The sequence below is a fragment of the Lytechinus pictus genome, chromosome 3 (assembly GCF_037042905.1).
Source record: "Lytechinus pictus isolate F3 Inbred chromosome 3, Lp3.0, whole genome shotgun sequence".
Classification (NCBI taxonomy): domain Eukaryota; kingdom Metazoa; phylum Echinodermata; class Echinoidea; order Temnopleuroida; family Toxopneustidae; genus Lytechinus; species Lytechinus pictus.
Window position 1 is genome coordinate 75,407,496 of NC_087247.1, and position 14,998 is coordinate 75,422,493.

Below are 14,998 nucleotides of genomic sequence, written 5' to 3' on the forward strand. Positions count from 1 at the left end.
ACTGACGTCTATGTAATAATTAGCTGTTAATTTGTCATTTTAAGGAAAATAAAGGTATTTGAGATTTAAAACTGTTTCATTATTTAGAGAATGGTAATAGCTATAACATATCAAAAAATAAAAATTTTGACAATTTTTACCCTGTTCGCGAAATTGGACCACCTTGTGAAATGCGACCATATATATATATATATATATATATATATATATGTACATATATACACTACCCTTTTTTCCATATAAGAAAGCTAAAATAATCAACTTCAACATTAAAATAACATCTACTTAGTAATTTCTAATGTACATCTTAATCAATTACATGAGACCTACCAAATAAATCGTTGCTCTTCTAGGCTATTTGGCCAGTAAAATGGCCTATGGAGAAAGAGATACAACATGCCAATATTGACTACACTGTACAGGATAAATTCAGTGATAATATCAAGATATGATCCAATATTCATGTTTAACCTATATATTAGGTATGGTATGATAAAATATCTGAACTCAAGAAGCTGTTGAGGTATGGTAGCTGCAAGGAGACAAATGAAGAAGACAAGCTGCCAGAGTTCACTCTTGTGGGAGAGCGAATCACGGATGGACCAACCAGCAAAGATGTAGCCAGGAATAAGAATTGATTTTACATACTCATGCCTCATAAACACACGTTGCCAGATGTAAAATACAATGTGACGATTGTCCGCAAGAAGAAAGGGATGCACAAAGGTGCAATGGTAAATGGCTAGAGACATTGCAGCAATGATGCTGAGGTATGTGATAGGATGGTAAACTAGACTTTGGAAGAACCTCCAAGCTTTGCTAATAGAAACTGAAAATGGCAAGGAAAATCCAGCTGTGAAAGCTGCAAAATAAAACAGTTGTGGAAAGTTCAAGGTTGCTTGATGGTTACTTCGATCCCCAACAACAATTCCCTTATTGATATAAACAAAGGCCACAAAGCCAATGGTGACAAACAAATATGGCCATATGAGTGCTGCCAATTTGAAGATGTTTGTCATTGATCCTATGAAGATAAGCCCTCTTTGAACAGCAGTAACAAGGGCATCCAAGACAGTCTCACTTTGAGGAGGCTTCTGTTTGGCATTCTGATTCATGAGTTGTGCTATAGATGTACCTGCCATGAACACAACCCATACAATATTTGTCTGCCTGAAGAAAAAGGCATCAACAGCTAAGATGGATGCCATTAAGTGGTTGCCACGGATACAGAAGAAGTACGCAAGAAGAATGAAGAAAGTAGAGCCAACGTCGGTATAGTACAGGAAGATGAAAAAGTACAGAAGAGGAAATGATGCCAGCACCACAGCAGTTAAAATGATTTTCACCTCGTCAGTACGCTGTATATAAATAAAAACAAAACAATACAAAGTCAGTTTCATGGTAACTTTTCACATTAGATGGCTTCACTTGGTTTCATAATTGAGACGGCATTAGGAATCAGTTGGTATAGCACTTGTCTCATAATTTGGTAACCCAGGTTTGAAACCAAACTGACACTATAGTTCCATTTAATGTTTAAATCCAAGGGTCCCAAGACTTGTCATCGTAACAAATGCGCAATTTTTACATCATGTTTATCAAATCAAACTTAACACTTTCATGGCACTGAACTGTAATCTTGTTATTATAACAAGTCTTATGAAACAGTCCCCTGGTCCCTCCAGTAGGATGTGCAGAACAGCTGGATAAAGATTCCATGATCTATTTGGAATCAGGTAATATAATCAACATAGGAACATTGGGTTAGAAATTTATCAATATCAAAAGCAAAACCATACCAGGTAATCATACAAAATTAAAATAGTATGTAACTATGCAGTAGCAAAAACCAATGTGACTATTGATCCTAAAAACATGTGTTCTAAAGGGAAGTCCTCTCAAACAAACAAAAATTATTTGAATAAGAAAAGAAAAATCAAACAAGCATAATGCTGAAAATTTCATCAAAATGAGATCTAAAATAAAGTTGACATTTAAAACAATTCTGCATATCCTGATTGGTAAACAAATGAGGGACTATATCACGTCATCCACTATCTCCACCATCTCCTCATCATAAATGTGAAACAAATTTTGACTTTTCCCTGACAATTTTCAATTAAAAATTGTCAAATGACAAAAAAATTGAAATATTGTATAATTTATTCAATATAATAACAAAGAAATGAGTGATATCATTAACTTGTAATTATTAATGACCATTTTATTCATTATATTATATTCTCTCATTTAAATATCACTATGTTGTGGTTGTGCATATAACTGTTTTATGAAAAATAAATGAAGTTTTGAAATGTCATAGCTTACTTATTTTATGAAATTATTTGAACTACGCTTTTTTGATTTTTCAATTTTTATTGAAACAAACTTTGTTGAAGTGGACTTCCCTTTGATCAACGATGAGCTAGATGAATTGATGTAAAACCTTCTGAGTGTATCTCACATTTTTAGGTTGGTGGATGGCCCGTAGTACATGGTAGATAACAAATAGACATCCAACTGCAAACAGGACATTGAGGGATCTAAGAACAGTGACAGTACATATGTCTATCATAGGAGACTCAAGAAGAGCTGCAACAGGTTTCAAAAGGCCCACGGATGAAAGATAGAGTCCTGGCAAAGTGGTTATTTTAGAGTCCCACTACAATCATAAATGACAAATAAAGGATAAAAAATCATTTACTGTAAATCCTAATGCAGGCAAGTAGCCACTAGAGTAAGACAAAACTCAATATGAATACTAATAGTGATAAACATTGTTTGTTTCCTCTTCTATGTGTTTTTATTATGATTTTACCCTATTTTTCAAATTGACAGATTTATTTTGACGTAATATAATGCATTCTGTCACTTTTATTTCTGAAATCTTCTATACAGGGTCTTACAAGTGCCTTTCTAAACAAATTCTACAACTGCTTAGAGTCCAGTGTTAAAAATGTGGACCATGCATCAAGCTACAAATTTATTGATATTCCTAAAACAGCTTAACACTTTGGTAAAGAGTCAATAATGTAAATTATACTCGAGTGTCATCTTACATTCCCATCTCACAAAAGTGTGGTTGACTGTGCAGTTTCCTTCAATCCATGATTCAATATAAAAAAATATATGAATTATGATTTTATTTTTAATCAGGCACCCACAAACACAAGTGGTGTTTTCTTTAAATCAGGAATCATTGAGCAATGATCATACAAATTTGATTGGTATCTATTATAGACTATCTCTTGAATATTAATTATTTCAGCCCATTCAAAATGTCCATCAGTAAAGGGTAAGTCCGCCTAAACAAAAAGAGGAATTGAATAAATAAGAGGGTAAAGCAAAAAAAGTAATGCTGGAAATTCAATCATAAATGGATGTAAAATATGAGCCTTATTGTAAATTTCCACATATTTTTACAGTTTATGCAAAGTAGAGTCGATGATGTCGCACGCTATTTCTTATGTACAAATGTAGAATTATTTCAGTTCCTGGCAGGTTTGTCAATAAGAAGACATCTGGGCCCCATCTTACAAAGAGTAACAATTGATCCGAACGACCTCAAGTATATGGAAATCCATCAATGTCATAATTTTTTCTTCAGGAAATTTGCACACAATGTTCTTTGTAAACAAAGAGAAGCCTAGTGAATATTCAAGAAAATAATGGATGTATGAATATACATCATAATTGAACAAACATGCATTTTCGATGTTGACATTGCTGGCTTTCCATAGCTATGGTTGTTTGGATCAATCGTAACTCTTCGTACATGTAAGATGGGGCCCTGATGTCATTGTACAGTGCGTCCCAGAAAAAACGAAACCGGGATTTATCGTAACTTAATCACAAATACAATAGACAAATGACCTACCATTGTAGAGCTGCCAACTTGGATTAAAAAATTACTTGCATCTGCCGATAAATATCAGGAATCGTAAAATATTTGTGTTAATCAATAAATATCATATAAATTACTTTATATTTATCAACCGAAACAAATATTTTATGAATCGTGATATTAATCGGCAAATGCAAGTATTTTTAAAATCTAAGTTGCAGCTCTGCATGTGCACGTGACGCGTGTGGTATCTAGGTATCGATAACAAAAGAATGGAAAATGGCGACGTAAACAGACGGGGTAAGTGAACGCTCTTGCTCTTAATTTTTTTAAATTTGACTAATATTTATTTAATGAAAATTAGGAAATTTGATAAAAAATGGGGGTAAACATAAAACTTGCCCATGTACTTTAGTTTGGGCGCTAAACAAAAAAATAAAAATTGGTGATTTAGGTCTTACTTAGTTTCACCATGGGTAATCCTCGCCTCTACAGCCAGGCATATATAGCCGAGCCAGGCGTTAGGGAGTAAGCCTACGTATAGTACATGATTTTTACTCCCCAGACTAGCCTGGAGGCGTCTGGGGAGTAAAAATCATAGTACTAACGTACGCTTCCTCCCCACTGACGCCTGGCTTGCTTAAGCATTGGTCTACACACACAGTAGATTTTCCCACGGTGAGAGTAGACCTAAATTATAAGTTTTTGTTAGGATTTTTACCCCAAACTACTGTACATGGGCCAAAACTAAGTTTTCCCCCCAAATTTGATATATTTGTATATATTCCTTCAATAAATATGAAAAATAATTAAGAGCACGAGCGTTGACTTACCAAGTCTGTTTTGGTCGCCATCTTGATCTCTTTGTTATCGATACCTAGATACCACACGTGTGTATAGCTGCCAATTTAAATTTTAAAAATACTTGCATCGGTCGATAGATATTTTTGATCGTAAAATACTTGCCTCGCTTGATAAATATCATGAAGCAATTTTATGATATTTATCAACCGAGGCAAGTATTTTACGATCAAAAATATTTATCGGCTGATGCAAGTATTTTTTTAATTTAAAATTGGCAGCTATTGGTCTACTCTCACCGTGGGAAAATCTACTGTGTGTGTAGACCAATGCTTACGCAAGCCCACTCACACAAGCATGCGAGGTTAGTTGTACTAACCTCGCACAACGCATGTCATTTCATAAATGAATTTTGATGTTTTCATTCATCACACGAATGTGAGAGAATGACACACGCCAAAATCTTCACAATATACTAAATTTATTCATCTAAATCTGTTCATTGAATTAATTTTCAAACTATGCTCCAAAATATTCATAAAAAGGGATTTTAAACGCTTACCTTCAAATCTCAGCCAAGATACTCCGTCCAATCCTTAATACTGCGGTGGAAATTACGCAAACAACAATCGAAATGCGAATTTTTTTTAAATCGAACAGTCTAGATTCAAGTCGCCGGCGCATAATAGGAAATTGTACCAAAAAAATCAACAGGCATCTCACGTATAATCGCTGATGGCGCTACATCATAAAATAACGCTGAACAGCGAAAAAAATGCGGAGCGCCTAGAACGCAGCCAGCAGCTACAGCTGATTTGACGCAAACAAGCAAGTTTATTAAATAATATCGCGCGCCCTCTCTGTGCGTATAGAGAGAACCAGCTAATCGGGGCCATGCCCCTGCTTCGACATCAAGAAAAATCATCTATATAAAGTAACAGAAAGACAGAGAGGAATTGAAATTGGCTTCATATCGTTCGGTAAGTTTCATATCCAAAGCTTACTTCATGTAAAATGTAGATAAATTTCAAATTTTTAAATAAGAATAAAAAACTTATTGCAAGTGCCGTGCCAGCGGTTATCCTGTGCACGGCGGCGGTAATGTACCCATAGGTGCCAGAAAGAGCCCCGGTGAGTAGCGAGAAGGAGTTTCGGCAAATATTACTTCAGCAATGAAGCGATGTTTGCCGACTACTTCGAAATCAAGGGTCAAACACGGTTCGGTGTACGAGGTTAGTATATAGAGGGAGGCAGTGTAGCTCAGTCGGTTAGAGCGCCTGTTCCGGATAAGATCGTAGATCTCAACGTGGGTTCGAGTCCCGCAGCATGCCGGAAGACGTCTAACAAAAAACTGATGCTAGCGTTGTGTGTTAGCGTGCCTCACCGCTGTGTTCAGTGCGGGTGTGAATGCAGTTGGAAAACACTCCGTCCATCGGAAAGGACGCAAATGTTGGTCCCGTGTATAGGAGAGTCACAACCTATGCACGTTAAAACCAATACACTATTCGTCAAAGAGTAGGGTGTTCACCCGGTGTATTGCACCTGCCGGTCCCCGGTACTACAATACTGCAAGAATCTTCAAGATTGAAGGAGGCAGTGTAGCTTGAAGAAGAAGAAGAAGTATACTAACCTCGTACTAGTGTGAGTGACCCATAGTAGGGTGTCTGAAGCCACACTGAAAAGTGTCAGCATAAAGCAGGCTAATTTAGGGGAAAATATGGCACATTTTTTCAGGGAAGTTCAGGCTACTAGAAAAATGTGATCTGAATTTATTTAACTTGTGTTTGGCATGTATGGAAAGAAAAAATTCAGGGGCTTCTTTTGTCAGTCAGGACAAGTTTATATGATCATTTTACATAAGGATTTAGAGATAAATTGCAAACCCTTATTTTTGTGTGTGTTGAGATTGCCATTTCTCCATGCGTTTTCTATGGGAAAATGAAATTTCTGTTTTGCACAATTTTTTTCACTTTGTCGCAATTTTTCATTGTGATCTGGTTTCCAAATCTTTATAAAAATCATACCATCAGATAGAGCATAAAAAATCCTATTGGACTCTTTATGGACAAGTTTTTGGCATTAATAATAAATTTATAACAGCTCTCGGAAGCTAAAAATTTGGATTTGTGTGTGTCCATTTCTTAACTACACATGGCAGAGAAATGCTGAAAATTTACCTAATTTCATTCTTCTTTTTTGCAGCCAATAATTGGATTTTTTTCAAAAATGTTACATTTCTGTCAGTCTGAAGGTCATTTCTCTTCAAATTCACAAAGAAAATGTGATATTTTCTTAAAATAAGAAAAATAATTTTTTTCTCCAGACACCCTACCCATAGGTGACGCAATACTAATAGGCCTACCCACTCTAGGCGACACCCCAATACTTACCCGTGCTAATAAACTGGGACTCCACTCACGCGCATTTGGGCCGCCCTAGCTTAGAACTAAGCAATATTATCTAGAAATTGTTACATTGTAGTCATTAAATATGTTCTATTAAATAAATTGATAATGTTTAATCGGTACTCACCGGTTCTTTTGTTGCATTTTCAGACCATTTCTCACAATTCTTCGTAAATATTTGCGGCAAATTTTGTCGCCATAGACAGCTTAGCATCCATCTTTATTGATAAATGGAGCGCCCTTTACGATAGTTGTTAATGCCGCGGAGAAATCGTTAGGCATTTTGGCCTGTGTTCAAGGCGTTCTTTCTGTTTTATTTTTTATATTGAAGATTGTGCATTTGTTGAATAGCGCCGTCTACGTCAGGTATGAGATCGAGTGTATAAATACACTCTTCCAAAATAATTATGATTCCGACCTGGCGCTGTTTAACTTCAATCTCTTTCACCTAAATTAGCGATGAATGCTAGCATTATAAAATATATATTATTAACGTCTGACGAAAAGAATAACCAACCGATCAGCTGACGAGAACGCGAATCACGTGATCTTCATATCAGCTTCGATCGCGAGTCAGAAGAGAAGAGCAGCTGCCCAGAAAATCAGGAAAAAGCCGTGAAAATGTAAGTTCCCCTTCATTTCTTTCATTTTTTGTTGTTGCTAACGATGCATTTACACTATAAAATTATAATTTAAATAAGAGAAAGGAATATAGCTTGTACTTGTGATATAATATATAAATATCCTGTTCTCAGAGATTTCTAACCAAAAATACTACTGATGTCGCCTATGAGGTCCATACATGTATTATGTAATGTTGGACCTCATTGGTACTAGGAGTGGGCCTACCTACTAACCTCGCAATACGTGTGAGTGACGCAAGCCAGGCGTCAGTGGGGAGGAAGCGTACGTTAGTACTATGATTTTTACTCCCCAGACGCCTCCAGGCTAACTTAGGCAGAGGTAAGCGATTTTGCTCTTTTTCGTGTCCTTTTGAAATTACAAAAATATGTTAAAAATTGAAAATGGAACGCTTTCTACCAGAAAAAGCCCTGAGAATTGGTTTCGGCTAACATCATTCACGTTATGAAGCGATGTTAACGGCAACTCTAAAATCCACTACAAAGACACGTTGGTTGTGCGAGGTTCGTATAGCATATACTAACCTCGCAATACTCATACTTCAGTGTGAGTGGCTCGAGGTAGGCTTTCTTTGCTGAGTTATCTCTAACTTACACTAATGTAAATTCCAGTATATGGGACTGGCATGAAACACAATTTACTTATTTAGCCATTATTACCTCTCCAAATGATCCATTGCAATACCTCTGAGCTTGTGGAATGTGGAAAATTTCATCCATATACGGCAATGGTTGCGTTTTATCTACTTCTGTGAATATCATGAGCGTCACAGCAACATGAAGTGAAGCTACAAAAAATACGAACACATCGTTAAATTGAGCCATTTTCCTAAGCTTGGCCTGGCACTGCACTAGCCACGTCGTGTCGTTGCATGCCTAATTTGTCCTGCGGCGCGGCGCATAGCGCAGGCGCAGCGCCCGATCCATCCACGAACACAGCACAGTATACAGAGAGACGTGTCGAGGTCGGGGGCAGGGCAAACGTTGCCCCACGTGCATAGGCGGATCCAGGGCGGGCCCGCGCGTTTCCGTTTTACACCCTGCCTGGCGAAGGCATTTTCCGCAAAAATAGCCACAAAGCGACTAGTGAAGAGTCTACACACGTCGCTGGTTGCAGCGTGCGACACAGGCGAGTCCCACACCACCGCATGCAATCTGCACAGTTACTGATCAGAGCATAGAGTTCCTCGGCACTTCATGTACAGAGAGCAGTCATATGAGTGAAATCCGAACATGCTTTTGCAGTTACTTTTTTTTAATGAAAAGTTATGAAAAAGTTTTTTTTCTAAATATAAATTATTAACTAAATGAATAGAATGACATACAAAATAAAAATAAACAGATACATATAATAGAAAGAAAATTGAAGTTTGATGGATTGATACACTTAGATGCCGAAAGATAGATATAGAAGACTGAAAAATAGATAGAGACATAGATAGATAGATAGATAGATAGATAGATATATAGATAGATAGATAGGTAGATAGATAGATAGACAGATAGACAGATAGATAGATAGATAGATAAATAGATAGATAGATAGATAGATAGATAGATAGATAGATAGATAGATAGATAGACAGATAGATAGATAGATAGATAGAAGTAGAGAGAGAGAGAGAGAGTAAGACAGAGAGATGGATAGATAGATAGATAGAAGTAGAGAGAGAGAGTAAGACAGAGAGATGGATAGATAGATAGATATATAGATAGATAGATAGATAGATGGGGGAGAGAACTTGAGAGATGGAGAGATGTTATAGATAGATAGATAGATAGATAGATATATGGACGGATAAAGAGAAATTGAGAGAGAGAAAAAAAGACAGACAGATGGATAGATAGATAGAGAGAGAGAGAGATAGAGAATCTGAGAGATAGATAGATAAAGAATGAGAGAGACAGAGATGATAGACAAATTAACAGATAGATAGATACTGTAGTTACATAGATAGATAAATAGATAAAAGATATAGATAGATGGGGGGAGAGAACTTGAGAGATGTTATCGATAGAGAGATGTATATATGGACGGAAAGAGAGAAAAAAAAGACAGACAGATGGATAGATAGATAGAGGGAGAGGGAGATAGAGAATTTGAAAGATAGATAGATGTTAGATAGATAGATAGATAGATAAAGAATGAGAGAGACAGAGAAGATAGACAAATTAAAAGATAGATAGATACTGTAGTTACATAGATAGATAGAGATAGAATTTGAGAGATAGATGAATAAATAGATAGATAGAAGATAGATAGATAGAGAGAGAGAAAGACAGAAAGATGGATAGATAGATAGAGAGAGGGGGAGAGAGAGATAGAGCATTAGAGAGATAGATAGCTGTTAGATAAAGAATGAGAGAGACAGAGAAGAGCGACAAATTAACAGGTAGATAGATACTGCAGTTACATATAGATAGATAGATAGATAGATAGATAGATAGAAGATAGATAGATAGATTGATAGAGAGAGAGAGAACTAGATAAAGACAGATGGATAGATAGATAGAGAGAGAGAGAGATAGATAGATGTTAGATAGATAAAGAATGAGAGAGACAGAGAAGATTAACAGATATATAGATACTGTAGTTACATAGATAGATAGATAGATAGATAGATATAGATATAATTTGAAAGATAGATACATAGACGGATAGAGAGAAAAAGACAGACAGATGGATAGATAGATAGAGAGAGAGAGAATTTGAGAGACAGACAGACAGATGGATAGAGAGAATTCGAGAGATAGATATACGGATAGAGAGAAACAGAGAGAGAAAAAGACAGACAGATGGATAGATAGAGAGAATTTGAGAGAGAGAGAGAGAGAGAGAGATATATATATATATATATATATTGGATTTTATTGCAATAAAAACTATCAAAATACAAGCACAAGCAGTCAAAGACTGAAATAAGTGAATGTTTACATACAAATAGAATCATAACAAAATATAAAGTAAACATTATAAATAAATATCAAATACAGTACAAATTCATACAGATGAAAAAGAAATGTATCATAAATGAATACAAAAGGCCAAAAGTACTACAAAGTGTCACCAAAGAAGAAAAAAGCGGAATGAAAGATTAAGAAGAAAGAGGAGAGAGAAGAGGAAAGCCGGAGGTGAGAGAAGGGAAAGAAATTGGGATAAGACAAAGAGAAGGGAAAGCAAGAGGTGGAATTTGAAAGAGGATAGGAGGCAACCTTCAGAAAAAAAACTCATTATGCAATACAAGACATTTAACAATGGTAACAAGTAAATAAAGTAGTAATTGAATCGAATCGAGCACAAAAAGGGAAAAGTAGAGCTGAGGAAATAGACTCCCAAAGGAAGTCGAAGCAGTGTTGATATTGCACGAGTAGATAGATGGATAGAGAGAAATAAAGAGAGACAGATGGATAGAGAGAATTTGAGAGATAGATGTTAGATGGATAGATAGATAGACAGATAGATAGGTTGATAGAGAATGAGAGAGACAGAGTAGATAGACAAATTAACAGATAGATATATCATGTAGTTCCATAGATTGATTTATAACATAGATAGTGGATAGACAGATATGATAGATATAATATGAAAAAAAGTAATTATGTGTTTTATTTTTCAATATTTTAGCTATTATTCGTTTTCATTCATATAAACGATCATGTGCGATAAAGTAAAAAAAAAACCATGAAGCCAACGTATATAGTTCAGCGGAACAACCAAAATACAGAGACTGAAGCTTTTGGTCTATAAGCTCAGCTGCATTTGCACGTATGTTCTGCGGATATCTTCGGTGCGGACTTATGGATCGCGCGCCCAGCTGATTATGTAAACAAACGTAGACGTAGACTCTTCACTAGTCGCTTTGTGGCTATTTTTCCGGAAAATGCCTTCGCCAGGGTGTAAAACGGAAACGCGCCGCCCGCCCGAGGGGCCCGGAGCAAAAAAAAAGAAGAAAAAAAAAAGAAAACGGGGAAAGAGAGGAGAAAAAAGAAAAGGAGGAAGACGAGTGCATAAAATAAGATAAGGGGAAGAGTGGAAAATAAAACAAATCTTTCATGCCACTAAATTTTCGCTCGCGCGCTTCGCGCTCGCATTACCTGTTATGTGATTTACATATCTTGTTCAATATGGAGCTTGAATATCAAGTTTGGAAGTCAATATACGAAACATATTTCACCTCGGAAATCGAACTTTCATTATTTTGTGTGATTAACAAATTGATTTTTAAAAAGTGTTCTGTAAAATGTTAATTGTATGGTCTGAATAATAACATTTTCTGCTCGAGCTGCGCACTCGCAAATTTTGGTGTATCAGGTACCTATTATTTTCGTGTATTCCATAAAGTTTTCAAAATCTCCCTTTTCTGATTGTCAAATGTATCAGCTAGCGCTGTACGCTCGCATTTCGATTGGCGAGTTATGTATGTCTCAATATTGATTATACATCAAACTACTTAAAATCCCTTTTGCATGACAGTTTATCAAAAATTTAGCTCGCGATTTGCGCTTGCATTAATGGTTAAAATATATTAACCGATGCATCCTATTCATAATTACATAAGTGCTTGAAATGTCCAGTTTTCAGGCCATAATATCATCAGATTTCGCGCCATCTATAGGCATTAATAAATAAGATATTAATTTAATAATTAAATTGTCCCTTTTGTTTCATCCCGCGCTTAGCAAGAGGAATAGGAAGATAGTCATCATTTTCATATGATGACATATGTCCTAAGGATGTCCCTGTCATATTATGTCAAAACTCAAAGTAATAATAATTAAAAATATCAGCTCTTTTTTAAGTGCGATCAAATTCCACCTCACAATTTTTCCTACAAAGTGCTTGAAATAAAGAGCTTAATTTGACTCTTTTTTTTTTTTAGCTCGGAATAAAAAGATAGTTTAAGCTCGCGCTTCGCGCTCGCTTTGATTTTCATGTATTTAGAATGCCTAGATTCTAGGTCTAAATATGAAACACGCATGCGCATGTTTATTCAGATACTCAACTCGTTAATTCTCTCTTTAAATCATTATCCAGTTTAGATCACAATATCAAAAACTTTCTGCTCGCGCTTTGTACTCGCATTATTAATGTAGGAAGATCCCCTATTACTCCTTTTCATGATTTACTAAACATGAATAGAGTGGCCCATTTTTAGGTCTAAATCTCGATTTTTTTTCCGCTCGCGCTTCGCGCTTGCATCGATTGTTTAGTTATATAACTATCCTGTTCACGATTACAAAAATTGATTAAAATTTCCATTCTATATGTAGAAATGTCAAAATATTTTAGCTCGCGCTTCGCGCTCGCATTATTTGATTGTTGAAATATGCACCGTCTTCATGGCTAAGTGCAAGCAGTCCTTACCAGGTACCTTTCCGATCAGTTCAAAACGTATATAAAATGTTCCTGCTCGCGCTTTGCGCTCGCACTGCAGTGTTAATGTAAGAGATCCCCAAGTACTCATCCTTTGCATGATTTACAAAACATGAATAGAGTATCTCGTTCAGTAGGACTAAATCTCGAAACACTGCAGTGTTAATGTAAGAGATCCCCAAGTACTCATCCTTTTCATGATTTACAAAACATGAATAGAGTATCTCGTTCAGTAGGACTAAATCTCGAAATTTTCCGCTCGCGCTTCGCGCTCGCATCAATTGTTTAGTTATATATACCTATTCTGTTTAAGTTTAAAAAAGTGCTTAGAATTTCCATTCTTAAGGTGAAAAATCTCAAAAAATTCAGCTCGCGCTCGCATTATTTGATATATGTTACGTCTTCATGGTTAACTGCAAGCAGTCTTTAACATGTATACCTTTTCCATAAGTTCATCTCTGCTCGCGCTTTGCGTTCGTAGTAATTATTTAGTTGCATACGCATCTTTTTCAGGATAACAAACATTGCCCAGAATGTTCAAATTTTAGGAAAAAATACATAAATTTCCCAAAAAAATTAGCTCGCGCTTCGCGCTCGCATCATAAGATTATGATATTACACATTAAGAAATAAAGGTTCAAAATTGAACCCCGAAAGGTTGATGCAAAATCAGCACCCTTTGGGTTCAAAAATTGAACCCCTGATTTGGGGTTCAAAAATTGAACCCTGCGATTGGGGTTCATTTTTGCACCCTGCGGGTTCAAAACTGCACCCCTAGGGGTTCAATTTAAAATTTAGGGGTGCAGTTTTGAACCCGCAGGGTGCAAAAATGAACCCCAACCGCAAATCAGGGGTTCAATTTTTTAACCTACAGGGTGCTGATTTTGCATCAACCTTTCGGGGTTCAATTTTGAACTTTTATTTCCTAGTGTGTATATATATATATATTTATGTTGATTTATAATGTTATGTAGTGTGTCTATAACTTCCTGTTATCCTTTCAATCATTCACCTTTTCTTGTTTACAAACTCCCATATCTAAGAATCCCAAAACCTCCCATTAACTCCTATAAACCTTGACCGTTAAGACCAACCACCAGTGACGTCGGCTGACTTCAATTGGAACATAAGTTCTAAACAGTATGACTCACACGTCCAGCCCCAGTCACTTGCACAGAGCATAGAGCTATTAATGCACAGAGCATCACCACATCCCTTATACCAGAGAAAGTTTGATAGACAGTTACCTGTAGACTAATCAGAGTAAGTTTAGATCACTCCCAGTCTCCCACCTTAAATTGTTACACCCCCAAAACTAATGATATAAATAAGACTTCTTGATTATTAGAGACATAGAATATATACAGTCAGGGGCGTCGATCCATTTTTCAGATTGGGGGGGCGAAATCATTAACGTTCCAAAGGCGCTCGATCGTACAAAACACCCACCCACACACACACACACACACACACACACACATACATATATATATATATATATATTATATACACACACACACACACACATATATATATATATATATATATAAATCAAAGAGTTCTGATATATATATATATATATATATGTATATATATGTATATATCTATATATATGTATGACTCATGAGACACAGACACGTATCTCACTACACAGATAGTACGAGTGCCGAGAGTGAGCTCAAATTTCTTTATATTCTGAGCTGAAAACTTGATATTCTAAGCATTTTTGGTACCAATGATTAAGATTTGTATCTAAAAGAGAATAGATGCGAGCGCGAAGCGCGAGCTGAAAATTTTGATATTTCGATCTGAAAAAATGACAGTTTACTGGACGTTTTTGATAAAGAACAAGCTATATATCCAAGAAAAGATGATTGCAAATTGAAGCAGTTCTTTTGAGGCTTAGAACTGAAAATGGGACATTTACATTCAC

The 14,998-nt window shown here is 36.0% G+C and overlaps 1 protein-coding gene across 1 annotated transcript; it reads right to left on the reverse strand.

Annotated features, from left to right (window-relative positions):
- Positions 1–229: 229 nt before the first annotated feature.
- On the reverse strand, positions 230–8,604 carry LOC129256692 (putative Dol-P-Glc:Glc(2)Man(9)GlcNAc(2)-PP-Dol alpha-1,2-glucosyltransferase). The gene is made up of 3 exons (XM_054894853.2): positions 8,352–8,604; positions 2,465–2,662; positions 230–1,358 (listed from the first exon to the last, which is right to left on the reverse strand). Exons 1-3 carry the CDS (start codon positions 8,514–8,516, stop codon positions 327–329), a joined length of 1,395 nt encoding a protein of 464 aa, XP_054750828.1. The 5' UTR covers positions 8,517–8,604; the 3' UTR covers positions 230–326.
- Between the last annotated feature and the right edge of the window lie 6,394 nt (positions 8,605–14,998).

Excerpts from the sequence above, each read along its gene's own strand:
- LOC129256692 (XM_054894853.2), bottom strand. The coding sequence starts at position 8,516 with ATGGCTCAATTTAACGATGTGTTCGTATTTTTTGTAGCTTCACTTCAT. Across the intron at positions 2,663-8,351 it reads GCAATGGATCATTTGGAGAG|TGGGACTCTAAAATAACCAC; the intron begins GTAATAATGGCT and ends TTATGATTGTAG. Across the intron at positions 1,359-2,464 it reads CCATCCACCAACCTAAAAAT|CGTACTGACGAGGTGAAAAT; the intron begins GTGAGATACACT and ends ATTTATATACAG.